The sequence below is a fragment of the Rhinopithecus bieti genome, unplaced genomic scaffold, assembly GCF_001698545.2.
Source record: "Rhinopithecus bieti isolate Rb0 unplaced genomic scaffold, ASM169854v2 scaffold_7967, whole genome shotgun sequence".
In the NCBI taxonomy this organism is placed as follows: domain Eukaryota; kingdom Metazoa; phylum Chordata; class Mammalia; order Primates; family Cercopithecidae; genus Rhinopithecus; species Rhinopithecus bieti.
The window spans coordinates 2,761,654-2,788,201 of record NW_016806112.1 but is presented as its reverse complement, the minus strand read 5'-3'; the positions used below and the strand labels follow the sequence as shown (position 1 = coordinate 2,788,201).

The following is a 26,548-nucleotide window of genomic DNA, read 5'->3' as shown; positions in this document are numbered from 1 at the left end:
GGCATACAGGTGTAACCCCGGATACTTGGGAGGGTAAGGCAGGAGAATCACTTGAACCTGGGAGGTAGAAGTTGCGGTGAGCCAAGATTACACCATTGCACTCCAGCCTAGGTGACAGAGTGACACTGTCTCAAAAAAGAAAAAAAAAAAAACCGCCCAGAAGAAATGTGTCATGTCACCCTCTGGGGCATTTCTGTATCCCTGTCACCAAGACAGTCTGGTATGGAGTAGGTACTCAGTAAGTGTTGAATGAATGAATGATAAAAGTTACCTATTACATACCGAGTGTCACCCAGGGAAATTTCCATAAGGCGTTCTCATCTTCACAGCAACCCCAGGAGCTTAGGTATGACCCATTTTACAGATAAGGAAGCTGAGGCTCAGAAAGTGAAATTACTTACTGAAGGTCACACTGAAGGTGGCTGAGGAAGTCAGGATTCACACCTGTCTCTTGAGCCTGTGTCCTTTCGGGTGCTCAGGTGCCCACTGGGTTATTCCTGCCCTGGGTGTGCTGGTGAGTGTTCAACAAACAGTTCCGGGACGAGGGAGATTTGTACACACCCCTGACTTGTAGCATTTGCCAGTTCCCGTGGTGTAAAGATTCCCACCATGGCTGATTTCAAGCAACCAGTGTGATATCAGCTGTCTCACAAAATCCCTAAGATGTAACAAGCTGCCCCCGTGAGCCAGAAGCCAGCTTAGTGCACCCCCATAGCCCTCTCCTTTGCACAGCCCCTTGCTCACCCAAGAACAGCCAGAGTTAGGAGTGTCCCTCGAGGCTGAAACAGCAGACCGGAACTAAGCCAATGGCTTGGGTGGGAGTACCTGTGCCTGTAGACCCCTAGCCCCGTCCACCGGAGGCCGTGGAGCTCCCTGGTGTCTCAAAAGCACACAAAGACTTAGTTGGATGGATGAGACCTGAGGATGGATCTGCAGGACTGAGACTGGAATATTAAGGTCGGCCAGCCCCACGGCATGCGATATTCCTGCCCAGCCTGGAGCAGAGCCCTGTAAACGCCGGGATATAATGGACAATAAAAGTCACTGGAAAATAGTGACTCTCCTAGGACCCCTGTCATCTCTGCCACATGCTGCTGCCGGAACCGTGAGCCCTGTGATCATGAGGCACAATCGTCATGTAAATATATAGGGTCTCTAGCCAGCCGCGGGCCAAGATTTATTTTATGGAGACAGTGGGGGAGGGGGCCAGCTCAGTTTCATTGTCCTGGTAACTTTGTAAAATGCTTTGCCATCACCTCCCAGCTCTTGGAGGATGCAGCAGGAGCCGTGCGGCCTCATTCGCCCTCTCAAAAGCGAGGTCCCCAGAGGCCCTGGACACCTCCTTCTAGGTCCACAGGCCCAAAGGCCTGGTGTCCATAAGGCTGGAGTTCCTGGGAAAGTGGGTTTCTGGAAATACTTGTTGCAGGGATATTGCTGTTGCATGAGTGCTGGTTGTTTATGATAACAGGAATTATAATGGTAGCAGTACCCATATTGATTGATTGATTAATTGATTGATTGAGACAGAGTCTCACTCCATCACCCAGGCTGGAGTGCAGTGGCTCGACCTCGATTCACTGCAACCTCTGCCTCCCAGGTTCATGCCATTCTCCTGCCTCAGCCTCCCGAGCAGCCAGGATTACAGGTGCCCACCACCACACCCAGCTAATTTTTTGTATTTTTAGTAGAGATGGGATTTCGCCATGTTGGCCAGGCTGGTATCGAACTCCTGACCTCAAGTGACTCACTCACCTCAGCCTCCCAAAGTGCTGGGGTTACAGGTGTGAGCCACCCTGCTCAGCCCAGTACTCACATTTATTAAGCTCTTCTGCATACCTGGGCCCTGATAGTCCTGGGCTGGTATTTTACCTGCATGTAAAATACCTCACTTGGTCCTCACAGTAACCCCACAAGATGGGTCCTACTGTGGCTCCCAGTTTATAGAAGAGGGAACTGCAAAGGGATGACCCTGGGACTGGCCCAAGCTCACATGGCCAGACGGAGGCAGCACCGGATTTGCACTCGGGGCTCTCAGACCCCTGAGCCTGTGCCGGCTGCCGCTCCACCTCCCCACTGCCTGGCCTGCTCTTCCCAGATCCAGGACATTGCCTCCCTGGAGCCCCTTCATTGCCCCACGTTGAAATTAATGGCCTCTTCTGTGATTCAGCAATGCAGTTAAGCACTTTGGGGTTTTTTTGTTGGTGTTTTGTTTTTTGTTTTTTTAGAAACAGGGTCTTGCTCTTTCACCCAGGTGGAGTGCAGTGGCACAATACTAGCTCTCCACAGCCTCGAACTCCTGGGCTTAAGTGGTCCTTCCATCTCAGCCTCCCGAAGTGCTAGGATTACAGGTGTGAGCCACCACACCTGACCTAGTTAAGCACTTTGATTGGACCCCGCCCCCACCGCCAACACACACACACATACACACACACACACACACTCCATCTGCTCCTTCGCTGAAGGGAGGGTGCTCTGGACACACTGCTGAGGGTGTCCGCGTCGGGACTCAGGCCTGTATTCCCATCCAAGCTCTGCTTCTGCAGCTAGGACTTCCTGAGCCTCAGTTTCCTCATCTGTCAAATGGATACACTGTCTGCCTTCCAGGGTTGTTTTGTGAGCACACAGGCTGCCACTATCCCTGAAGGATCCGGCCCAGCACCTGACACTGATGGGTGCCCTGGGTGCATGCCTCCATACACAAACCTCCATGGCTGTGTGTTAGGGAGCCCAGGAGGCATCCAAGCCACAGCCCCATGTGGCTGTGGCTACTGTGCATGAGGAGGGCAGTGTACAGGGGCTGGAGGGCTCAGAACTGATCCAGGGTCCAAGAACAAATTCCCTTAGCAATTCCAGACCGAAAAGGTCTGGTTTTCTAGTGCCCAGAAATGAGCACGTGATGAGACGCAGGCTCTCCAGCTTAATTTCAGAGCAACCCAGTGAGGCACAGATCCTCTGTCAGCCATATAAGAAACATCTACACAAGAAGAGCCCTTCTAGACTGTGGAGTCCAGCCCACCCATGTTGCAGGTGGGGAAACTGAGGCCTAGAGATAGCCTGTGACTTTCCCAAGACCATGGAGCCCTACAGGAGTCCGAGTTCTGACTCCTGGGCCACCAGAGCTCACACAGCACAGCTCAGAGCACAAGCCGCTCCTGCAGAGCTAAAAATGGCCACAGACTTCCTAAGCCCAACTCCAGGGTTCAGCAAGGATCCTGGTCAGGAGAGCGACACTGGAAGGTGCAGGGGTTGCCGTGGCGTGGCCCCAGATGCTGTGATTTTGTGCCAGCCCCGTCACACCGTACAGGTGGTAGGACCGGGCAAAGAAGACGCCGCCACTCGGACGCGCTGAGCTGTGCACAGCTGCATGGAGATTGTGCTGGGGGCTCGCGGTGACTCTCAGGAGGCCCCGGCCTGGCCTGTCTGGAGCCTTCTCTGTGAATTGATGCTGGCAATGCCCACTTGCAGGGTTTTAGGGGACGTGGATCTGTGGCCACCTCCCCAAGGGGTGCTGCATGCACCAGGTCCTGACTGGGAGTCTAGCCCCCAGGGCCTGTGGACGGCTGGCCTGGGCCCAGCCTCAGCCCCCCAAGGGTGCTGGTAGCTGGCATATGCCTGACAGTTGGGGCCGGCTGGCGGGAAGGTGTGTGGCAGGTGGCGGAGCCTTGGTGCCAGGATCTCACTCGCGGGTCCTCCAGGGCCTCAGCTGCTGTACGCCTGTGTCGGTCCCGGTGGTGGTGGAGCTGCAGATGGGGCACAAGGGTGGTTTGCCCAGTTCAGAAGTGGCACGTTCTGAAGAAGGAAGCAGGCGCTGGCCACAGAGAGCCCCTCTTGGGGACCAAAGGCTGTGGCTGGCCTGCAGAGCCCAGATTCCTCTCTCAGACTGGGTGGTGGGGCGGAGGTCTTTCTGGCCTCCGTGCCCTTGAACTCACGGTGTCTTCTACTGGGAATCCCCTTCCCCTTTAGTCCAAACCCTACTGGTTCTTCTGGGCCACCTCAGGTTTTCTACCTGTTGTCCAAAGTTCCCCGTAACCTGGCCCAGCCAGAAGCAGCAGCCATGGGTCCTTTTCCTGGGCAGTGTCATGCTCTTTCTAGCTTGTGGATAGCAGTTCCAGGGCCTGCTCCTGGGGACCTGTAAGAGCAGGAGCTGTGTCTGCGTCGTTTTGGGGTCCCAAAGGCAAGACAGGAAAACTCCGCGTCCTCTGATCCTGGATCCGCACCCTCGTTTTAGAGAATGCAGGGCCCGAATAAGGATGCAATAACAATCAAATAATAACTCCATTGATGGGGTATCTGCTGTGTGCCCAGCCTGGCCCTAAGCTCTTTTGACTCGTGCGATGTTGTGTAACCCGCCAGCACCCTGGGCGGTAGATACTACCATTGTCCCTGTTTTACCCATGAGAACGCAGGTGTACACAGCTGGGATGTGGCTAAGCCAGAACTTGAACCAGGACTGCCACCTGCCAGGGCTCTCATCTCATGGGCAACCAAGGATTTGGGCCCAGTTTACAAAGGAGAGAATAGAAAAGATTAAGCTTTTAAAGGGACAGCAAGACCTGGGCACGGTGGCTCACACCTATGATCTCAGCATTTTGGGAGGCCGAGGCCAGCAGATTACCTGAGGTCAGGAGTTCGAGACCAGCCTGACCAACATGGAGAAACCCCATCTCTACTAAAAATAGAAAATTAGCCGGACATGGTGGCGGGCGCCTGTAATCCCAACTACTCGGGAGGCTGAGGCAGGAGAATCACTTGAACCTGGGAGGCGGAGGTTGTGGTTAGCCAAGATCGTACCGCTGCACGCCAGCCTGGGCAACAAGAGCGAAACTCTATCTCAAATAAATGAACAGCAAGAACAGTTATGCTTTTCAGCATTTTGCTGGGCCCCAGTGTGGATAGGTGGGGAGCGAGCACAAGGACCAAAGGAAAGGACCCTTATCCCTCCCTGAGCCCACACTGGTCTCATCGGGTGGCACTGCCATCAGATTCCAGTCCCTGGTGAGCAGGGGGCTCCGTGGTGGCTGTGACAAGTTCCATTCGCCTTGGAGGTGGCAGCCGGAGCTATTTTTAGAGCAGCGCGTGGTGGGGGAGTTTCCTTTTGGCTGTGTCTGGGGACTGGAGTCTTGGGAAGGGGAAGTCCCATGCGGAGACAGAGGCCCTTCTTCCTGCACCCAGCCCAGCCCAGAGAGGCCACCCGGCTTCCTGGAGGCACCGGCACCTCATGTCCGTCCTCAACTCAGAGCTGAGCAGACCTTCCCTGGAGCTTCTCAGGAGCCACTTCAAAAGGTACCCAGACTTTCTCTGCCTCCTGCTATGGGAACTGCTTGCTCTCAGGGGTGTGTCCAGTGACGGATGGGGAACCAGGCCCTAGGGACCTCCAGGGCTGGGGCTCCAGGGACCTTGACCTGGCTGCACCTCTGCTACCCACCACTGCCCATTTGGCCAGTCCCACCAGCCTGGCAGGACCTTTGCCACTAGCCTGGGACGGGGTGGCTGCTGATGGCTGGTTTTACGTTCAGTAATCCCCGCACTTGGCCAGAACTTCTGAGTTTCCAGGGAAGCAGAAAAAGCCATTTTTCTTTCTCCAGGGTGGGTTTTGTCTGCCCCTTCCTGCCTGTAGGAAGGAGACAAAATTAGGGGAGACCAGGGGCTTGAAAGCTTTCCCTGCATGGAGACCACTGGATGGGGAACACCGAAGCCCTCCAGCCACGGGGCTGTTCCGCTTGGTCCTCCTTCCACTGTCAGTCAGCAGGGTATAGCTGCGGTTTGAGACAGCATACGATACAAGAGTCTCTGCTTTGAAATTCATCCCTTCCCTTAAGCCCTAGGCTCTCCCCAGGGGCCTGCCCTGGCGTGAGTTGGCCTGGGGGGCCAGGCTTCTCCCTCCTGGCCTCAGGTGTTTCTGTACTAAGTCAGCAACCCCTTACCCAGCCTCTCCTCTGCCACCTGCTGGGGCTGTTTAGTCTCTACCCCCAAGGAAATTTCCACGTTCAAGGAGAGAGGACACGTGGATTAGACAGAGACAGCACGGGTGAGCAGGCTGTGGAGCTGGGAGTGACTGAGTGAGTCCAGGAAGGCTGCCTGGAGGAGATGCCCAGGAGAGAAGTTTGCTGGGAGGCAGCTCATTCCAGGCAGGAGGAGCAGAGCCTGCCAAGGCCTGGAGGTGAGAGCAAGATCATTTCCCCAATCAGGCAGGGGTCTCTGGGATGAAGGACCTGCTAGCGGGCCTGGGACTCCTGGAGTGAGACCGCAGCTTTCCCCAGCTGCATTGTGATCTCCAAAGGATCACCCTTAGGCAAACGATTAAAATGCAGACTTTGGAGAGGGTTGGATCTGAGTTCAGAAATGGGCCATGCTGCTTATCAGCTGCATGAGCTTGACAAGCCATTTAACTTCCCTGCACCTCAGTTTCTTCATCTGTAAAAGTGGAGGGCTTGCAGACCTCGCAGCAGGGATATGCCTGCAGTACCCGACACAGGGGAAGCACTCAACAGATCTCAGCTTCGTCTTCAGGGAGGCTGGGAGAGGACCCAGCCCTGACTAGGTCCCAGAGTCAAGAACCTTCTGGGCAGAAGCCAAAATGCCTTGTTGCCTCTTTAACTGAGAGACAAGATGTTTACAGCTCCTGCATTTTCTTCTTCCAGAATTGGGTTTATTACCTGAGGAGGAAGTGGAAGGTGATTGCAATGCTCCTCGGTTTTCAAAAAGGCGCTGGGAACCCTGCAGTGTGTGGCCCAGTTGGTTTTCAATCGCCGGTGACTTTTGGCTGATCTGTGACCACAGGGATGCTGAGCCTTCAGCAGAGGTTTCTTGGGGTTGCAGGAGGGTGGGAAGAGCAGGAGGATGGGAAGAGCCCCCTCCACCTACTGGTCAGAAATTCATTCCGCCAACCCCCCGTGGGTGCCCACTTTTCACCAGGCCCTGGGTGAGGCACTGGAGGTTTAGAGATGACTACAAAGGTCAGTCCCTGCCCTTAAAGGCTGGCCGAGGAGGCAGACATGGTGACAAAGGAAGCAGTTTGTGCCCGTAACAGTCCACCTTTAGGGAGAAACCTGTGTAGATACCACCAGATGGGAAAGGGAAGAAGGGGCCTTAGTGCCCCCTGGATGCCCACTGTGTACTCACAGAGTCCTTGCAGCCTCCCTGCAAGTTTGGGCTGTTCCTCTTTGTGGATGGGGACATTTAAGGCTCAGGGAGGGGACGGGACTTCCCCAAGGTCCCATAAGAAGTGCCAAGACTATGGCCGGGCGTGGTGGCTCACGCCTATAATCCCAGCACTTTGAGAGGCCAAGGTAGGAGGATCACCTGAGGTTAAGGAGTTCGAGACCAGCCTGACCACCATGGCGAAACCCCATCTCTACTAAAAATACAAACATTAGCTGGGCGTGGTGGTGTGCGCTTGTAATCTCAGCTACTCGGGAGCCTAACTAGTGTGTTAGGTCATCCCTGCCAGCCAGTCTGCCTGGGTGTGGTGGTCCTTCCAGCCCCTGGGCTTGCACTGAGTTTCTTTCTGTAATTGCTTGGTCTGGCTGCTCTGAGAAGCAGGTTCAAATGACAGGAGAATCGCTTGAACCCAGGAGGTGGAGGTTGCAGTGAGCAGAGATTGCACCATTGCACTCCAGCCTGGGTGACAGAGCAAGACTCCATCTCAAAAAAAAAAAAAGAAAAAAGAAGTGCTGAGATGAAGGAGGGCCCAGAGACCTGGTCCTGGCGGATGAGTGGGATTTTGCCCACTGAGAGGCACCGATGGGTCTTTAGTCCAGGGCTGGTGCGTGGAATGACATGGAAGGACCAGGTGCTGTGTCGCTGGGGAGGGGGACCTGTCATTTAATATGGCTGCATACAGGGCCTGGGAGATACTGGGGGCAAATGCATGAGGGCAGGCTTGTGCCAAGTGGTCAGGGAATGGCTTCCTCCAGTGTGCGGACCTTGTGCTGTGGAGTTTCGGGAGAGATCTGCAGGTTCAGGCTTGTGTGTTAGGAAAACTTTTCCATGGCGGGCCGGAGATTGGGCTGGAGGGGAGTGTGGAGGCTGGAGGGGAGTTGGAGGCTGAAGGTGACTGTAGGGACAAGGCCAGCACAGGGTGGAGGCCCCGGGGTGAGTGAAGACATTTGGAGGAACATGGGTGGGACTGGATGAAGACCAGGTGTGGGTCCTGGGGGAGGCTACAGCGGCCCTGTTTCTGGGTGGGCACCACGTGGCCCCCAATCAGCTGGCCTCCTGATCCTGCAGGCCCACCCTGGGGGAGGCCCCACCACCCTGAGGAAGGGGGCAGTGGGGAACCTGTCTGCATGGCCACCTTCCAGGAGTGGCTCATGGTCCTGCGTCCCTGCACCTTAGAGAAGCCAGGCTTCCACTGATCATGGAGCTGCAGAATCTGGGCAGGATGCATGGCTTTGCGGGTGGAGGGCTGGGGCGAGCGTGAAGGAACACAGGACCCAGCCGGAAACCAGACGCCATCTGTGGCTTGTCCCCTCCAGCTCGACAGGCCCCCATGACTCTGGCCTGAGATCAAGCTGCTTCCTGTCAAGTGATGAATGGGCAACGTCTGCTTATCCTGAGACCAGACAAGAAGGGGGGCCGGGGCTGGGGAAGGACCCAGCCGCCAGAGCCACAGCTCTGGGCCAGAATTCCTTCATTCAGTCATTTATTCACACCCTCTTCCAAGGCAGTTTGGACCAGGGCAGCCTTGGTTTCGAGTGTCAGTTCTGCCTGCCGCCTGCTGTGTGACCTGGCACCCGCCACTTAACCTGTCTGAACTTTGGTTTCTCCTCTGAACAATGTGGATCATAGCGGTGCCCGCCTAGGTGTCTGTAAGGGTGAACGAGGTACAAGCAGCACTGGGCACCTGCCTGGCGCATGTGTGGTACACGCTCTGTTGGCGGGGGCTGTTATTCTAGTCCTCCCTGCCAGCCAGTCTGCCTGGGCGTGGCATTCCCTACAGCCCCTGGGCTTGTGCTGAGTTTCTTTCTGTGATTGCTCAGTCTGGCTGGTCTGAGGAGCAGGTTCAAATGGCAGCTTTCTCCACTGTGTGGACTCAACTTTGGCAAAAACCATGTTTCTCCTTGGAGCCTTAGTTTCCTCATCAGCCAGACAAGGGTGATGGCACTTTGCAGGTTTCTTGGGAGATGCCGTCTCACCCGTGGATGTTGGCTGATGTTGAAGTTGGTCCAGCCTTGACCCAGCCAGTGGCCAGGTGCGGTGAGCTGCCCTTGCCGAGCCTCCAGTCTCCAGCTCCCTGGGGCACGTGTCAGTCAGTGGAGCCTCTGCAGGCCGACTGAAGGCCCCAGGCAGTGGGCATCCATCCTAGGCCCCTGCCACCAGGAGCCAGCTGGACCAACAGACATCGCCCCTGGTGCTGGCACTGGTGCTGCCAGTACCATTCGCTCGGGGCAGAGAGAAAGCTGTGTGTGCCTGAGTGCGAAGCCACAGGGACAGCTTCCTGCTTTAGGGAAAACAACCTGTGAAGCTGTCCCCTCGGCTGGAGGCCCAGAGGAGGGGCCCCGCTCGGAAACTGCGGGGAAGTACAGTGTCTGGCCGAGGCTGACCTCCAAGGCCAGGAGTGTGGTTCTTCCTGGACTTGGCAACACCTGTCAGTCTGGGAACCATAACTTCCTTTGCTGCCTCTACCCTCTGCTTCAGTGGACAGAACGAGACCATGCCTGTGCTCAGAGCCTGGTGGGCATTAGCTGACCCCTGACCATGCCTGTGCATGTGCACACACAGGAGCAGAAGAGGCAGGCAGGACACACACTGTTACCGCCTGCGGGGTTCAGAGCAAGGAAAGGTTAAGAGCCAGTATATGAATGCACTTCCGTGGACCCCAGTACACATGGATCCTTGCAAGCTCATGCCCCCAAACCTGCTCCAAGCGGGGTCCTTGGACAGAGCCCTCCTGGTGTCTGAGGTCGTGCTTCACTGGCCGGGCCACGATGAGCCACCAGTCTCCATGAAGTGTGGCATTTAGCAGGGGGCACAGGAGGGACTTCCCCTAGGTGAAGTTTCCAAAAATTCAGAGGCAAGGGCCACATGACAGCCTTGGTCAGAAAGGCCACTTGGAACCTCAGAGCCAGCCCATTACAGCAGCCGATCCCTTCCAGCAGGTGCCTGGATTAAACCCAAGCGCTCATGTCTCCCTAGGGTCACAGCCCACGTTAGTGAGAGCCTCATCCATGGCCAGGCAGGGCGCGGCACAGCGGTGGGCTTTGCTTCGTCAACCACAGCTCACGAAGATGATGAAGATGTTTGCTCCAGAGCAGTCCTAAAGAGGCCATGCAGCGTAGGACATTGAGCAGCCATCTTGGGTCCAGCAGCCCCAGCTCTGTCACTTACCAGCTGCGTTACCCAGGGCAGGGGCGACCCTGGGCAAGTCCCTGCCTCAGTCCCCGTGTCTGTCACATGGAGGTGATCACTTCTCCATTGTACAGCGAGGGTAGCTTCAATAACTAAGTAGCCTCACAGCTAAAGCCGCAGAGGTCCCTTCCCATGTGCCAGGCTCTGTGCTAAGGAGTTTACAGTGACCCTAAGGGGAAGATCTGACTGTTAGCCCATTTTCCAGATGAAAAAACTGAGACACAGCGTGGTTAGATGAAACCAGGCTAGGACCTGGACCCCCGCAGTCCAGGACCTGGACCCCCGCAGTCCAGCTCCCCACCAGCCTCACTGAACCCTGAGGCTCCCCCCAATCTGGTCCCTAGGTGCCTGGGGACACACAGCAGGCAGCAGCCTATTGTTGTTCAAAGCCAGGAACCGGAGCTGGGAAGCCTCACTGTGCAGCTATCCACAGTGCCTTGCAAATGTAGGGCCCTTGCTTGAGACAGAAGAAAAGCCCTCTTTGAGGTGGTGTTCAGTGTGGCCTGTGGCTCTGGGTCTTGCATTCCATGGATTTTTGGCCCCTGACTTGGGCTTGGCAGCCACTACCTCATTGTTCTGCAGCTTGGCAGGAGCCACGGGATCCCGGGGACAGGCAGTCCCCAGTGTTACCCGGAGGTGCCTGCACGCATGTGCTAAGGGTCTTTTCCCTGCTCCCTGTGGCTCGTCCTTCCGCATACCCTTTGCCTTGATCTTTCTGCATCTGAACCCCCTAAGAAGCAGTTTCTGGCAGGATTTCCAGAGCAAAGGGCTTGGGTTTCTGTTGGGGAGTGGACCAATAAAACAAACTGCCCTAAAATCCAATACCCATGGAGAGCCCCAAGAGGCAGTGGGTTCCTTGGAACAAAGACGGGGTTTAGAGTCACTGAGATCTGGATTTGAATCCTTTCTCTGCAGCTTATTAGCCTAATGGCATCGAGCCTCTTCTCTCTGAGTCTCAGTTTCCCCATCTATAAAATGGGTCTACTAACAGCCCCAAGGGTGAATGGGAAAGACCTGGTTCACATGAACCGTCATCCCTTCCTTTCTCCCTTCCTCCTTTCCCCCGCACCTTCCTGCCTCCTTCCCCTCAGCAGGGACCCTCTCTGGCTGTCAGTGAGCAGGGGCTTGCAGAGTCCTCCGTGGCTGCTGCTTTCCTAGAACAAGGAACATCAACACCCACTGGCTCCTCCCTCGAGGTTCCCTTAGGTTCTGGACAGAGCAGCTTGTAATGACTGGGGTTTGGCAGCAAAGGGAGTATAGACAGTGGTGCTGCATCAGCTTTCTGTGGTCAGTGGGGCAGAGTCTCCGGGGGCTCCAGCCCCTGGGGACCCTGTGGGGGAAATGGGCCCTTGTGGTCCGCCAGCCCTGAGATCACCCCTGTGCATCAGCAGCATAGGCCCCATTCTCAGGTGGAGAGAGGGCCCATTCTGGGTGGAGCCGACTGGAAAGCTGATGGTGTTGCCGTGTAAGACCTGTAGGGAGTGCAGTGCCGTAGTTTTGGACAAAGATGCAGTTGTCGGTTCAAGTCCTGGCTCCTCTTGCCTGTGATCCATGGGACCCGGGCAAATCTCTTAACCTTTTCGTGCCTCAGTTTTCTCATCTGGAAAATGGGACCATAATAGACCTTACTTCATGGGGTTGTTGACAAAATTAGATGGGCTAATAGGGGTGAAGAGTGTAGGACAGGGCCCAGCATGATCAGGGCCCTGCAATTATTCACTCTTATTCCTGGTCCCCCTTGCACTGTTCCTGGAGCCCTGCCTGTGTGAGTGAGGCCTTAGGTGAGCTCCTGAGAGTGTGCAGACCATGGCCTCTGGCCACAGCTGTTGGAGAATGCGGTCAGCGCCACGTGGGGAGGGCAGGAGTGACATTCCCAGGCACCTGCTAGGGCTCCCCCGCAGTGGGATTTGCCCAAGGTCTCAGCTGGTGAGTGACAGGGTCGAGATTTCACTGCCAAGGTTTCCTGTACATGGGAGGCCCCAGGGCAGGTGGGCAGGTAAGCCGATGTGTGTGTGGGTCTCGCAGGGGTGGCCTGTGGGCCAAGCCTGGTGCCTTCTGAGATAAAAATGGAACCTTCTCACTGAAGACAGTTCTCCACCCTTTCCCTGGAGGACTCCCTAAGGGCAGAGGACGGTGAACATGTCACCTTGGGGGTTCTGGGGGTGCAGCCGGAAACAGCTGCAGAGCCTGCAGGAGGCTCTGTTTTATCTTCAAATTCATGCGCATTTTACGTTCTGCTCCCTCTTGTGTTTCCCCCTAACAAAGATACCTGGGGAAGGTGCTTCGTGTTTATCTGTTTGTCCTGGGGCTCTTCATACCCTGGGTGTTCCACTGTGTCACCTGGGGATGTCACCTGCGCTCCAGTACAGGAACTCGGCACAAATGGTGGAGACACTGAGTGTGCCATGGTCCCATCTGCATTTGAGGGCTTGGCAGGGAGAGCACTGAGCGCTGGGAGACCCAGGTGGGAGATGAGGCCTGTGCTGAGGCAGAGGCAGGGATAGGGAGGGAAGAGGCAGGTGCACCCATAATGCCCCTCCATGTGACACTGATCTGACAGTGCTCTGTGTGCACAGAGTAAAAAGACAGCAAGAGACCTACTGATTGATCTGTCCACACTGGGATGAACCACATCAAACGGCCGAGTCTGTGGGTCAAAGTTGGTTGAGTTTCTGCAGCTGCCCAAGCAGGAGACTGCATGAGCCAGGCTTGGCAGGACTTGTAGCCAGCGAGGGCCCCCCGACCCTGAGTTGAGCGTGTTCTGCAGTCTATACCATCCACTTCCCTGCGGTCTCACGTCCTGTAATCTATCTTGAGAGAGCAGATTTATCCCAGAACAGCCTGTGGAAGGTGTGGGGCAGGGAAGGGAGCTGGGCCGCCCTGAGGATACAGAGGGAGAAGGGTGCTGGGAGCCAGCCTGAAAGTTCTGGGGAGCCTCAGGGTGCCTTTGAGGGCACAACTTGGTAGGCCCAGCTCGGCGGGCGAGTTAGGGTTTGGTGGACATCCTTTGAGCCTGAGAGGTCTGATTGGTCAACCACTGTAGCTGGAAACAGACTACAGTGAGGAGGAAGGAAGAGTGACTTGCACCTTGAGACACAGTGGCCGGACCTCTCGGAGCTGGCTGTGACAGCCCGGCGGGTGTGGATGCCTTTCCCACCTCCTGGAACACCCCCGTGTTAATAGGGGCGTGGGTCTACCCGGGAGGGAGTGGCAGGGCTGCTGGCCCAGCAGACTGGGGGAAGACTCTTGGTTTGGAATTTGACTGGGGCGTAGGTGACCAGGTGAGACAGCAGAAGGTGGGGGCCGTCTGGAGAGAGATGACATCTTCGGCTGGGTCCTCCAGAAGCCAAACCTGAGATGGGGATATGTAGGCATGGGATTTATGAAGTGGCCCTGGGGGAACCACTCAGGGAGGAGGGAGGGCAAGGCCAGGAATGGGCAGGAGACGGACCAGAGGTTCCATCTCAGACAAAACCCGCTGACCACACCAGGGGCTTTGGGATGCAAGTCACAGCTTGGAGGGCCCCGACCTGATACAGGGGACTGGCTTTCATGCTCGCTCCCTTAGCTGTTGAATAAGGGCCACTGCGGGGGGGCCCTCCGTTCCTCAGGACTTCTGACTCTCCAGGGGTACAGCGGAGCTGCTCTGGGAGCCTAGGCCAGGCCTCAAAGGGTTCTGCCTAGGATGTGGTCACACGAGAGGTGTCCTCGGGACATCCAGGGCTTGTCGGGGAGAAGGAGCAGCGGCCAGGAACAGGGGCCTCACCACTTGCGTGATCTAGTGCCTTTCATGCACGCCACGTGGGAGCCCTGGCACACAGGAGGTGCTGCAGAAATGCTTGTGAGGCGAGCGCAGATCTCTCCTCCCAGGGAGGAGGAGGGCTTTTCTCCTGGCATCAGGAAGGATCCCGGTGGCTAGGTCATGCAGCTTCTGTGCGCATAACAGACCCTGCCCCGGAAGCACTTGTCTGATGGTGGAGGCCAGAGGCTAAAATATTGGAGGAGATGCTCAGATGGCCTTGAGCTCAGGACTGGGCACATAGTGGGTGCTTAACCAGGGACCTGTGGCTGCTGTGACTACCTGTGACCAGCATCTCTGACGCTCCCAGGGCAGCACAAGCCCTGGAGGCTGAGGCGGGCTGTTCCTTTGCACAGAGGTCTAAGTAAGACGGCAAACAGGACCTCTTGACCCTGGCCTTCCCTGTGTCACACGTGTGGTGTGCCAGGGCCCAGCCAGGACAAGGACATGGGCTCCTTCCCAGAGCCGCTGTCTGCAGCCTGATCAAGGCCTTTCTCTTCTGAGCACCCAGGCTGCCAGCATGGGTATAGGTGAGGGTGACAATGGGGGATAGGGGTACAGAACTGCTCCTCAAGAAGCAGGGGCAGTGCTGTGGAAAAAACAAGACTTTGGACTCCAGCAAATGTGGGGTTGAATCCAGTGTCTTCCTTCCTGGCCTTGGAGGCTGCTGAAGAACGTTTACCTGCCTGGATCTTCTTCCAGTGGGAATAATCCTAGTGACTTAGGACAGTCTAACAGAGGGAGACTGTGTCACCCAGGGATGTCAAGTTGTAGCCCTGCCACTTCAGAGCTGGGTGGCCGTGGCCAAATTACTAAACGGCTTTGCACCTCAGCTCACGCATCTGTAAAATGGAGTGAGCAAAAGTCCCTCCTCCTTCTGAGGGTCTCAGAGAAAGTGAACAGGCCGCTGTTTTCTGTTGCAGCTCGTGCCCTTGTGAGGCTGGCATGCAGGATGGCAGGACAGCCCGGCCACATGCCCCACGGAGGGAGTTCCAACAACCTCTGCCACACTCTGGGGCCTGCGCACCCTCCTGACCCACAGGTAAGCCCCTTACCTTTGTCTGCAGCACGCTGAAGAGTCCCCAGGAATACAGATCCCTGAGCCTCCTTTGTCCAAACTCCTACTGGTGGAAACTCTTCAGCTTCCTGAAACAGAACCTCTTCTTGAATGCTTCCAGTGATGGGGAGCTCACTACCATATCTAGTGAGCTCATCATTGAATTCAGTAATACTCAGAGAAGCCTCCTCTGCCAAACTCTAGGCTGGGACCCTGGACCTTAATCATGCCCCTGGGTGTTCCAAGTGGATGGAACAGCTTTATCTCAGGGATCAGCATGGTTGGAAGGGTACAGAGGGTACTGTGGACGCCCTGAGGACAGCGAGGGACTCAGAGCAATGGGCTGACTGTACTGAGGGTCAGAAAATTCTTTCTTACAGTGAGCCAACATTGCCTCCCATTTTGGTCTTAACTGTGTTTCAGTCCCTTTCAGCCTCTTCTAGAACCAGCAGCGTTTGGGAGAACACTGGCTTTCTGACGCCTGCCTCACACTCTCTGTAGATACCTTGGAGAGCCGGGCAGCCTTCAGGAGCTTTTCTGAAGGTGACTTCTAGGTTTCTGAACTGCCTTGTGCACCCCATGCTGCTCGGGCCTGGCACTGCCTCCCTGACCCCTCTTCCAAGTCAGTGCAAATGCTGCTCCCTCTGGAGAGACCTCCACCTCCACCCTGCTCTCTGCTCTGGGCTGCCCGCACACCTTGTCCACACACCTGGGTGGTGGCCGTGATCACATCTCACTGGGGCACTAGTTCCTGGGTCTGCCTCACTTTCTAGACAGAGAGCTCCCCTGGAGCGGGGCTTCACTGGTGGGACCATTGCACGCCGGGCACAGAGAGGCCCTGCATGCTCGCTGAGTTAAGGAACTGTGGATGCGTGTGCGGTGTACCCATGTAGGATGGGGCTGTGTGCAAGACACACTCAGGTCTGCTGTTAGGGAGCACACAGCCTCATGGGAGAGAAAGATAAGGAACTGAGCAAAAGAACCTTGCGGGCCTAAGGAGCCCAGCAAGGCACCTGATCCGGGGCCAGAGAGGCTTCCTCACGGAAGTGGCATGCAAAGACCTGGAGGGGACAGAGAGCTTGTCTGGGCAGGTTGACCTAAGCCAGATCCTGTAAGGTTCTGTGGCCAGCTTAGAATGATGAGAAGTTCTCTTATGTGGTGTTGGCTTTTGGTCCAAAGGATGTGAGACCTAAATTCAGGGGAGGCTCAGAGATAGCCAGCCTCCTGAGCCATGGAGGTCTTGGTCATAGCTTCTAATTGCCCAATCCCTCTTGGAAGACTTCAGATTGGCTGATGTTTGACCTCAATGGCAAGGTCGCCATGTATAGTTGTACAGGTTATGCACTGCACAAAACTTCTGGGCTAAGGAGACAGACAGATAGGTCTGAAATCCTTCTCCTGTGCTTGCATTATCACCAAGCCATGCTCCGTGGTGGACAGCTACATCAGCCCAAGGAGGACAGTGATGCTGCAGATTCACACAGAGGCGACACGTGAGCTAGTGGATGCTGCGTTTGTGTGTGTATCTGGTGGGGGGGTGTGTATATGCATACACACAAGCATGCAGAGGGTCCAAGGGGCATCTATGCTATTTTTACTCATGCAAGGGCCCATTTCCTAGGTAGAATTTGGGGAGGCAGATCCCAGAAAGCTGGGAAGCTCCAGGACACTGTGGGTCCAGAGTCTACCAGGACATGGTGCTGATGGCTGGGGGCAGCAGGGCCTCCTCGGGTAATGTAGCAATTTGTCATATTAAGTCATTCACTAACAATTGAATCCCCCTTGATTAATCTCCCAGAATTAGCCAGTTGCATTTCGAGCAATTAGGGTTAATTACAACCTCATTTGGCAGAGGAGAGGGCCCCGTAATTATTTCACGAACAAGGCGAAGAGGCGGTGGGCTGCGGTGGCGGCGTTCACGACGTCTCGTCGCACATGTTGGAGAGGGTAATGACATAGTTAAGTGTAATTAGATACAATTACTCAGAGCTGGGCTGCTCTGGGCAGCGGCTGTCGGGCAATGATGCCCCCAGTCCTACCAGCATCTGGCTGGGTTTGCAGAATGGGGACGCAAGGCCACCCATGTGCTGCGCCAGCTCCAAGTTGGGATGGGACTCCAAGTTGGGATGGGAATGGAGGACTTTCTCCTCGGCTCCTGAAGCCCTGGAGTAACACTGTCTGGGGAGACATCCTGGCTGTGTCTCGTCTGTTTCAGGACATAGAAACACCTTGAATTAATGGGCCAGGCATTTTCCTTAATAGCAGGAGGCACCGCTGCTTCCCTGAAACCGTCCTCAGAGGAAGGAGCTGGGCTCAGAATGCTTTGATGTGGGCCAGGCTGGTTCCATACCCAGCTCTCCATCTCTCATTAGCCGGTGAGACTGGGAAAGCGACCTCTCTGAGCCTCAGTTTCCTCATCTATAAAATGGGATAATAATGCTGTCTCCCTCATGAGGCGGCTGGGAAGACTAAGCGAGATAGTTATTGTAAACATCCAACATGGCACCTCATGTCGTGGGTACTGAGAAAATGTTATGTCATGGATCTTACATTTTAAAAATCATTTCTGTTTTCATAGCTAAAGACCTCCGAGCTGGATAATACCCCCAGTGTAGAAAGAAAGAAACTGCAAACACCCGAACTGTGGTTTTTGTTAACCTTCTATGCCTGAGGCTAGTGGCTTGTTCTTTTCAGGAAGCTTTCTAGCCTTGAGAGCCCGCAGCAATGAAAAAATATTTGCTGAACGCGGCAGAACCATATATGAAATTCATATATACTTAGGAAAGCTGAACATGCTTGCTTTTATAGAGGTTTCTAATGAATGAATGAATGGAATTGAGGAAAGAAGCTTAAAAGGCCTCCTGCTTTTTAAATTTTACCAATTTGCTGCAGAGAGCTTTCATTGGGGATGAAGTGTAAGCCTCAGCTGACACACTATGAATCACGTGAATTTCTAAGAGGGGGAAGGTATTCTTGCCTGAGAAAGCCCCAGCTAATGTGTCTTCTATCTGGAAAGTATTTGCAAACCTGCTTGGGATGTGCCAAGTTCAGTTATATTTGGGCGCTCTTCCAAGAGAACTTTGCAGGGGATGGGTCAGCTCTTTCTAAGTGTGCATTGCACAGGCCAAAATCTTTGTCAAAACCTTCCCAAAGCAGTGGTGCTAGTTGGTTAAGGTTTAATGACCAAATATCAATGGCTATTAAAATTAAGTTAGTGGAGCCAGGCATGGTGGCTCATGCCTGTAATCCCAGCACTTTGGGAGGCCAAGGTGGGTGGATCACCTGAGGTCTGGAGTTCAAGACCAGCCTGGCCAACATGGTGAATCCCCGTCTCTACTAAAAATACAAAAATTAGCTGAGTGTGGTGGTGGGCACCTGTAATCTCAGCTACTCGGGAGGCCGAGGCATGAGAATCGCTTCAACTCGGGAGGCAGAGGTTGCAGTGAGCCGAGATTGCACCATTGTACTCCAGCCTGGGCAACAGAGTGAGACTCCATCGCAAAAAATAAAAATTAAAAAAAAAATTCAGTGTCTGCTAACTGTTGTCAATTCAGCAAGCGTTTGTTTTGTTTCTGCCATGGGAGGTGCCCAGTACCTGCCTTTGGGGGGCTCCCAGTCTACTGAGAAGGTCTGCGTGGAAGCTCCCTGGGAGGGATGGACAGACGCTGGGAGAGCCAACAGAATGGGGAGGCCAGTTCTGCTAGATGGATGATAAGGAGTTTGGGGTGGGACAGAGGCCCCAGACCTGAAGGTGCATGGTCAATCAGGTTAGAGAAGGTGTTGAAATACCCATGCTTAGATAAGGTAAAAGAATGGTGTTTATGAAGGTCTCAAATCCATGCTATCTCATTTGAAATTGAATCTGTAGCAAATGAGTCCGTTATGGGTTTTCAGATGGCAAGGGGGTGCTTGGGTTGGCTTCTAGATAGATCACTGGTGGCTTGTGCTCAGGGCTCAAGGAAGGTGAAAATAGGGAGGTGAGGAGACCCCTTCTTCACCAGGTGAGATGATGCCTCATGGGGCTGCAGCACTGGGGGCTGGACATGGGGAGAGAGGGTTCCAGAGACTTACAGGGGCAAGCAGCCGCACTTGGTAGTGGAAGGGATGAGGGAGAGGGGGTGTCAGGGGTGGCAGCTGGATCTTTTTGTGGTTTCGTCCTTCATGTCTTTGCTTGTGAGTCATCGGAGCTGGTTCCAGATCATCTTTCGTATGTTTAAGCTTAGCCTTTTCCAAACTCAGTTAATGAGAATTGTCCTGGGGGAACCACAGTGATTTAGATCGTTTTGGGTTTTGTTATTAGGAATCTTCCATATGATGGGCATTGGCTCACTGATCCCATGAGCCAGTGGCCCACGGAGTGCGGTGCAGACGTCTAAGCTGAGCCAGTAATGGTGGTGGTGGTACAAACGGCCCAGTGCCTGGGACTCATCTCATTTAGTACTCCTGCCGACTCAGAGGAGTTGCTTACTGAATGCTCCATTTTGCAGGGAAGGAAGCTGATGTCATAATCTGCCATCGCGCCGTCAGGGGGCAGAGTTGGGATTGGGTCCAGGCCCGCGGGATCCCACAGTGCCCCTTTGGGCAGCTAGGTCTTCGAAAGGGACGACTGGCTTTGGGTCTGAAGTTAGCCAGATCGTGAGGAGCTGAGCTGGACTGGCCTCAGAAGTCTGACAATGTGGACTCTTTGTAAATCGTGCCCTTTTGTGCAACACAGATTTAAAATATATCACTATATACGGATCTACCAAATCCATTAGAAGTTCCTTACCCACGGTGTCAGATGTCTTTAAAGGTGAAATTCGTTTATAAGAAATGTCATCCTGATGAAGTGTGCTTTTTAAAATCATAGAAACGGTTGCCTTAAAATTAATGATGCATTGCAAATATCAGGGAAAAAAGACCCATCCAGTGTAAAGATGATTAAAATTCAGGTCAGAAGTCTGACTTAGTCAGGCTAAATTTTTTAATGAGATTTCAGAAAATTAATTGGGCGAATGCATTTTTATTCTTTATAGCATGTAATTTTATGCTCCTGTTTAAAAAAAAAAAAAAAGATTTGTCTATGGCTGAGGCTGATTGTGGTTCAAACATTTTAAACTCAAATTAGCGCAGGGTGGGGGGTGTTTGTGGCCTAATTTGATCTGACTTGGAGAAGAGAGTGTGGGTTTGTCAGAGCTTTCTGGGTGGGGGTAGCTATAGTGGTCTGAGACATTCTCCCCGCCCCCCAGTCTCCCAGTCATGCCTTGCCTCTTCCTGAGAAAGCCAGTGACATTTCTTGGGAGGTGGGATTGGGATGGTGGTGGCTTCGAGACCTCAACCGTCTCATTGGCTCCTGCTCACCAGTTTCCTGCTGCTCCCCAGGGCCCTTGTTCCAGCGGTTCCTCCATCCTCCTCCTCTCAAATCCCATGTGCCTGCCCCAGGCAGCTCAGGCCTCCTGCCTCGTGCCCAACGGGGACAGGCAGCACAGTGAGTGGTGATACCGCAGGGTCAGCCTTCCTGGCCCCCAGCCCCTCGACCCGTCTCCTCTGCCTTTGTGGGAGAGCAGAGGGCCCCCGCGCCCTGGTGGAGGGGCCTGAGGAGTCAGAAGTGGTCTCTATGGTGTTGCCCCACAGCGCAGCCCTGGAAGGGAGGCTGAGGGCCACTCTTGCCTAGCATGGTCCCTTGACAAATGGTCCTGGGTGACAGAGTCGCAAGGTTGTGTCTTTTACCCGTCCGCAGGTGCACATCGGCCCCGCTGCCTAACTGCAGCCCCCAAGGTTACTGCCAGCCCCTGGGTCGGCAGACCTCCGAGGGGTGGGAACGGCAGGGTGATGATATCAACAGCCGAGAACCTGTGGGCTTGTCCACTGCTCCCCAGGGAAGCAGGTGCTGCCCCTAGGCCCATTCGACAGATAGCAGCACAATCACTGTCACCACAGCAGCTGGAGAATGACATGTCCCAGCACCTAGTGCCAGGCCCTTTTCCAAGGGCTTGCATTCACTCATCCATTTAACCCCCAGCAGCCCCCTGAAGGGGGTACTGTTATGATTTCAACTATACGGAAGAGGAAACTGAGGCCCAGAAGGCTCACCCCAGGCCCGCAGGCAGGAAGTGGCAGAATTGAGGTTTGAGCCCGTCTCCATGCGCCAGCATTGGAGTCTCAACATCAGAGCCAGGCAGTGGTTACCCCTCTGCCAACTTGTGCCCTGGGGTGCGGTTGGGGGTGTTATTTTCCCCAGAAGCCAGAACAGGATTTCACACAGAGCAGGGACAGTGAGCAACAAAAACCAGTTTTCTGGGCTGGGTGCGGTGGCTCGCGCCTGTAATCCCAGCACTTTGGGAGGCCGAAGGTGGTGGATCACCTGAGGTCAGGCGTTCAAGATCAGCCTGGCCAACGTGGTGAAACCCTATCTCTACCAAAAATACAAAAAATATAGCCAGGTGTGGTGGTGGGCGCCTGTAATGCCAGCTACTCAGGAGGCTGAGGCAGGAGAATCGCTTGAACCTGGGAGGCGGAAATTGCAATGAGCCGAGATTGCGCCCCAGTGCTCCAGCCTGGGCAACAAGTGCAAAACTCTGTCTCAAAAAAAAAATAAACAGTTTTCTGAAAGTCCATTGGGGTGGTTGGTCATTAGTCAGCAGTGATCACATTTGGGGCCACCCTGGGCACACTGTTCTGGGGCCAGCCCCATGCCTGTCTCGCAGTTTAGAGCCACACAGACACTTATCACCAACATCATCTCCCGGAGTTCTCAGAGAAATCCTGGAGCCAGTGTCCCTATGTGTGGATGACCAGCCCAGAATCGCTTGGCTGCAGGGGCAAAAGTGGAACTTGCAGGGGGCTGACCCTGGAGGGGAGGGAGGTCTTGGAGGTGGCAACAGAGAGCATCCAGGCCTTCCAGGCCAAGAACACAGTTCATCCTTTGCCTTCTGCTGAGAACCCCCAGGTGCACCAGGGCCAGGACTCTGCCACCCAGGCAGCTGCCCCCAGGAGACTGGTGTCCTGAGATGCCCCACACCTGAGCAGAGGCCACCCTGGGGACAGGGGCCCATGGCAGCCCTGGGGGCGCAGTGGGGTCCCAGAGCCTGCTGGACCATGCCCCCAACACACGTGCTGCCATCTAGGAAGCTGCCCACCAGAGGAGCTGGCCTCTAATTGGGTTGGATGGGCTGTGACAAGAAATGCAAATCTGGGTCATCCGTATGCATGTGAGCAGCTGGAGCCTCAGCCACCTCCACCCACATCCACTGGGAGCTTTGACCCCACTGTGGAGCTGCACAGTGTAGCCTCCCAGGACGGGCAGTGTTGGGAACCCTGGCCAGACTCCCACTAGTCACAGTGAGAAGCCCGGTCTTCCCAGGGCAGAGACCCTCTGGGATCACTTCCTCTAAACCCTTCACTGTGTCTGGGGGAAACTGAGGCCCAGGAGGGGAGGGAGCCCACCCCCATCACTGGTGGTGCAGCTGCCTCTAGATCTGACAGGAAGTTCCAGCCTGTCTCCTGGTTTGCGAGATGGGATGCATAACCCTTGCTTCATGAAGCTGTTAGGAGTTTGGAGACATAGAGCTGTCTAAGCAGCTGGAAATTGGCACATAGTAGGCGTCTAATGCACAACACCTCATGGTTATTTTTATGAGTACGTGCGATTCCTCTGAGTGCTCAAAAAGCTGCCCTGGCTGTTTCTGAGGGTGTGTGATTTCAGCTGCATTCCTAGAGGTGATGGCGTCTGAGTCACAGAGTCCCACTGTGCGCCAGGTCGTGTCGGGCACATTCCATGTGTCATTCCACAAATACGCTCCAAGCAGTTGCTCTGGGCAGGTCAGAGCCTCAGTGCAGAGGACGTGGAAGGGACTAGACGGGAGCCCCCTTTTGAAGAGGCTGGTGGCGGGGCATGGGTCAGGGCTCAGGTGACTGAAAGAATGGAGGCTGGAGCAGGAAGTGGCAGTTCTGGCTGCTCAGGGGGTCTTGAGCAAAAAGCCGAGAAGAGATCTGAGCTGAGAGCCCATCCAATATGGAGCAAGGGCTTGGGCACCACAGTCCCCAGTCCTGGGGTCACACCCCAGCTCTGCTATTCTTTGCTGACTGATCAGAACAGGTCACTGCTACCCCGCCAAGCCTCAGATTCCTGAAATGGGGACGGCAGTGAGGCCTACTTACAGGGTTGTTCTGAGTACCCAAAGAGTTGGCGCATGAGTGGTGTCTGCACAGAGCCCAGCATGCAGTAGGCACTCAGGGATGCCTGCTCTTCTTAGGTTTGCGCTTTGTGTACAGGTGTTATTTACCCAACAGACACTGGCACTTGGTGGATAAAATCATCATCTTCCTCTTCCAGCAGCCCTCCAGGTCGGGTCCCCCAGCAGGACCCACCATGAGAGGTAATTAGGCCTCGAGGCTTCAAAGTCAAGGTTGGCCCAGCCCTCACCCTGCTGTGTGCTGTGAGGCCTGGACTCCCATCAGTCACTCCCACAGGAGGTTGTTCTGTAGAGTTCCCTCAGCCAAATCTGGAAAAGACATTTTCTTTTTTTTGAGATGGAATCTCACTGTCGCCCGGGCTGGAGTGCAGTAGCACGATCTCAGCCAACTGCAACCTCCACCTCCCAGGTTCAAGCAATTCTGCTGCCTCGGCCTCCCTAGTGGCTGGGATTTACAGGCACACACCACCACACCCAGCTAATTTTTGTATTTTTACAAACATTTTTTGGCGAGGTTGGTCTCAAACTCCTGACCTCAAGTGATCCGCCCACCTCGGCCTCCCAAAGTGCTGGGATTATAGGCGTGAGCCACTGCACCCGGCCTGGAGGAGACATTTTCACTTTACTTTTTTCCCTGCTTTTCCAGTGAGTTTCTATTTTTCATTAAGTCATGATTCAGGGTCCCAGAGTAGGGAACACGACATAACCAGGTTCCCCTCAGGCACCCTGGGAGAAGGACGGAGGAGAAGTCGATGGACCCAGCTTAGACCTGCCCAGGAAACATGCCCCTGCTCCGCAGCCATCTCAGGCTGAGACCCAGGTGGTCCAGCCAGCAGTTACTGGTGTTTCCGGGTGGGGAAGCAGCTGTCAGAAAGGCCAGTCCTGTAGTTCTCGGTTTGGTCTTGTTGCTTTCCGCCAGGGTGCTGACTCCTAAAGACACCTCGGTGCAGCACCCAGCTCAGTGTGACCCTCAGCAAAGACCCATTTCATGCTAGAAAGTTGAACTGCTTGTTCCTGCTTCAGTTGGGGCAGGGGCATGGAGCCGGGTGATGTGGGCATGGCTGGGCCCTCTGGGCCTCAGTTTCCTCATTGGGCAAATGGAGACACAACAGGGCCCATCTCACCATAGGGCAGCCCAGAGATGTGGCATCCTCTCCCCTTGTCTGTCTCCTCCTTCCCTGACCCAGTGTTGGCGCCCCCTCCTGCCTTTTCCTGAGAGCTCACTGCACAGATGTCCCAGTGCCCTCCTGGCCACTGTGGCCTCACCTGGAGGCTCCATCCCTGGGCAGGTCCTAGCGCAGGATCACGTGTTCCAACGCTGGCCCCTGCAGAATCTTTGTGGAGCTCTGATTTCTTCGCGGCACCCTAAAAAAGTAGTTTATTTAAAGGATGGGCTCAGAGTGTAAGGCTGCACATTTTTTTGAGTGGGGGACAGAGTCTCCATTACCCAGGCTGGAGTGCAGTGGCATAATCTCTGCTCACTGCAACCTCTGCCTCCTGGGTTCAAGCAAGTCTCGTGCCTCAGTCTCCCGAGTAGCTGGAATTATAGGCATGTGCCACCACACCCAGCTAATTTTTATATTTTTAGTGGAGATGGAGTTTTGCCATGTTGGCCAGGCTGGTCTCGAACTCCTGACCTCAAGTGATCCTCCTGCCTCAGCCTCTCAATGTGCTGGGATTACAGGCATGAGCCACCACGTCCGGCCAAAGCTACAAATATTAACCTGGGTTTTCTTGTCTGAGATGGGGAACGGCTGCCCCAGGAGGGGAACTTACCATTTCTTACGATGACCTGGGGCATTTTGCATGGTGGCCATGGGCTGGGGAGACCTGAGCTGCACCCGGCTTGCTGGACCCCAATTTGGGCATCAAGGATTCAGGAGAGGATGAGATGGGCAAGGCCCCTGGTCCCACGGAGCTAACCCCCAGGGATGAGATTCAGTGACAGCAAACAAGCAGTCAGATAATGAAGGTGGTGATAAGGGCAGTGGGGAGCGTGAACAGCCTCAGTTTTTCACCTGCAGTGGGGGTCCTTGAGGGGAACCAGGGGACCCTGCGCAGAAAGCCCCTGGGGAGGCGCCTGGGAGGCTCTGAGAGCAGGGTTGGCAGCAGAGTCCCTCCTTCACCTTAGAGGGTGCTGTTGGGGTGCTGGGGCTCTAGGGGTCATCCCCAGGCCTCTGCTCCAGCCTGGCTGCTCATGGAGACCCTCTGTCCCCTCTTCCAGAGGCACCCCAACACCCTGTCTTTCCGCTGCTCGCTGGCGGACTTCCAGATCGAAAAGAAGATAGGCCGAGGACAGTTCAGCGAGGTGTACAAGGCCACCTGCCTGCTGGACAGGAAGACGGTGGCTCTGAAGAAGGTGCAGGTGAGCTGATGACCCGTGGGGTCAAACCTGCATCTCGGGAGGCCGTCTCTGCATCTGGACGGGGTGCCCGGGCCAGTCCCTTCTCTCCCCTCCTCTGTGAACGAGGGAAACAGCACCCAACTCACTGGGTTACGGGGAGAACCAGGTAGACTCCTGTTCACTGTGAATCACAAAGGAAAAGAAAAACAAGCATGCATTGAGCGCCTGCTGTGTACTGGGTCATGCAAGGAGCACATGGAGCCTGGCAACAGTCTCGTGGGTGGGGATTGTCATTTCGTCTCTCAGACGAGGAAAATCTCTCAGAACACCCCAGGGCCCCAGCGTGTCACGGGGGAGCTGAGGTTCAGACCATGTCCACTCGTCCTTGCGCCTGCACTTGCTCCACAGTTCTGGGCTTCCTGCCTTCTGCGTCCCTCCTAAATGGAGGAAGTAGATCAAGCGGCAAAGTCAGGACAGGAGCCATGTCCACAGGAGCTGCTGGGCCCATCTGAACACGGCTTTGCCAGAGGAAATGGCTTCAAATCCTCCAGCAAAGCTTCCCAAGCCCCTTGATTTGCTTACTTGTCCTTAAAGAATGAGATTGAGAGCCTGGGCAGAGGAGGCCCGGGAGAGAGAATGGCGTCGGGGAAATTGGGAGAGAACACCAGTAGCTTCAGGGCACTGGAGGAGCAGCGGGGTCCTCTGTCCAAAAAAGGACCAGTTTCTCTCTTGATCTTTTTTTTTTTTTTTTTTTTTTTTGAGACAGAGTCTCAGTCTGTCACCCAGGTTGGAGTGCCGTGGTGTGATCAGCTCACTGCAACCTC

At 54.9% G+C, this 26,548-nt stretch overlaps 1 protein-coding gene across 5 annotated transcripts in view; it reads left to right on the top strand.

Annotated features, from left to right (window-relative positions):
- NEK6 (NIMA related kinase 6) overlaps positions 1-26,548 on the top strand; it is a 102,873-nt gene that overhangs the window by 29,899 nt on the left and 46,426 nt on the right. For 2 of the 5 annotated variants that reach the window (XM_017874786.1, XM_017874788.1), the window contains exons 2-3: positions 15,073-15,191; positions 25,605-25,745. In XM_017874786.1, coding sequence (XP_017730275.1) covers positions 15,102-15,191; positions 25,605-25,745 — 231 coding nt within the window. In that variant the 5' untranslated portion in view covers positions 15,073-15,101. Of the gene's footprint in view, positions 1-5,157; positions 5,284-5,992; positions 6,161-15,072; positions 15,192-25,604; positions 25,746-26,548 lie in introns of those variants that run through there. The other 3 variants (XM_017874787.1, XM_017874785.1, XR_001886148.1) reach the window with 3 other exon arrangements.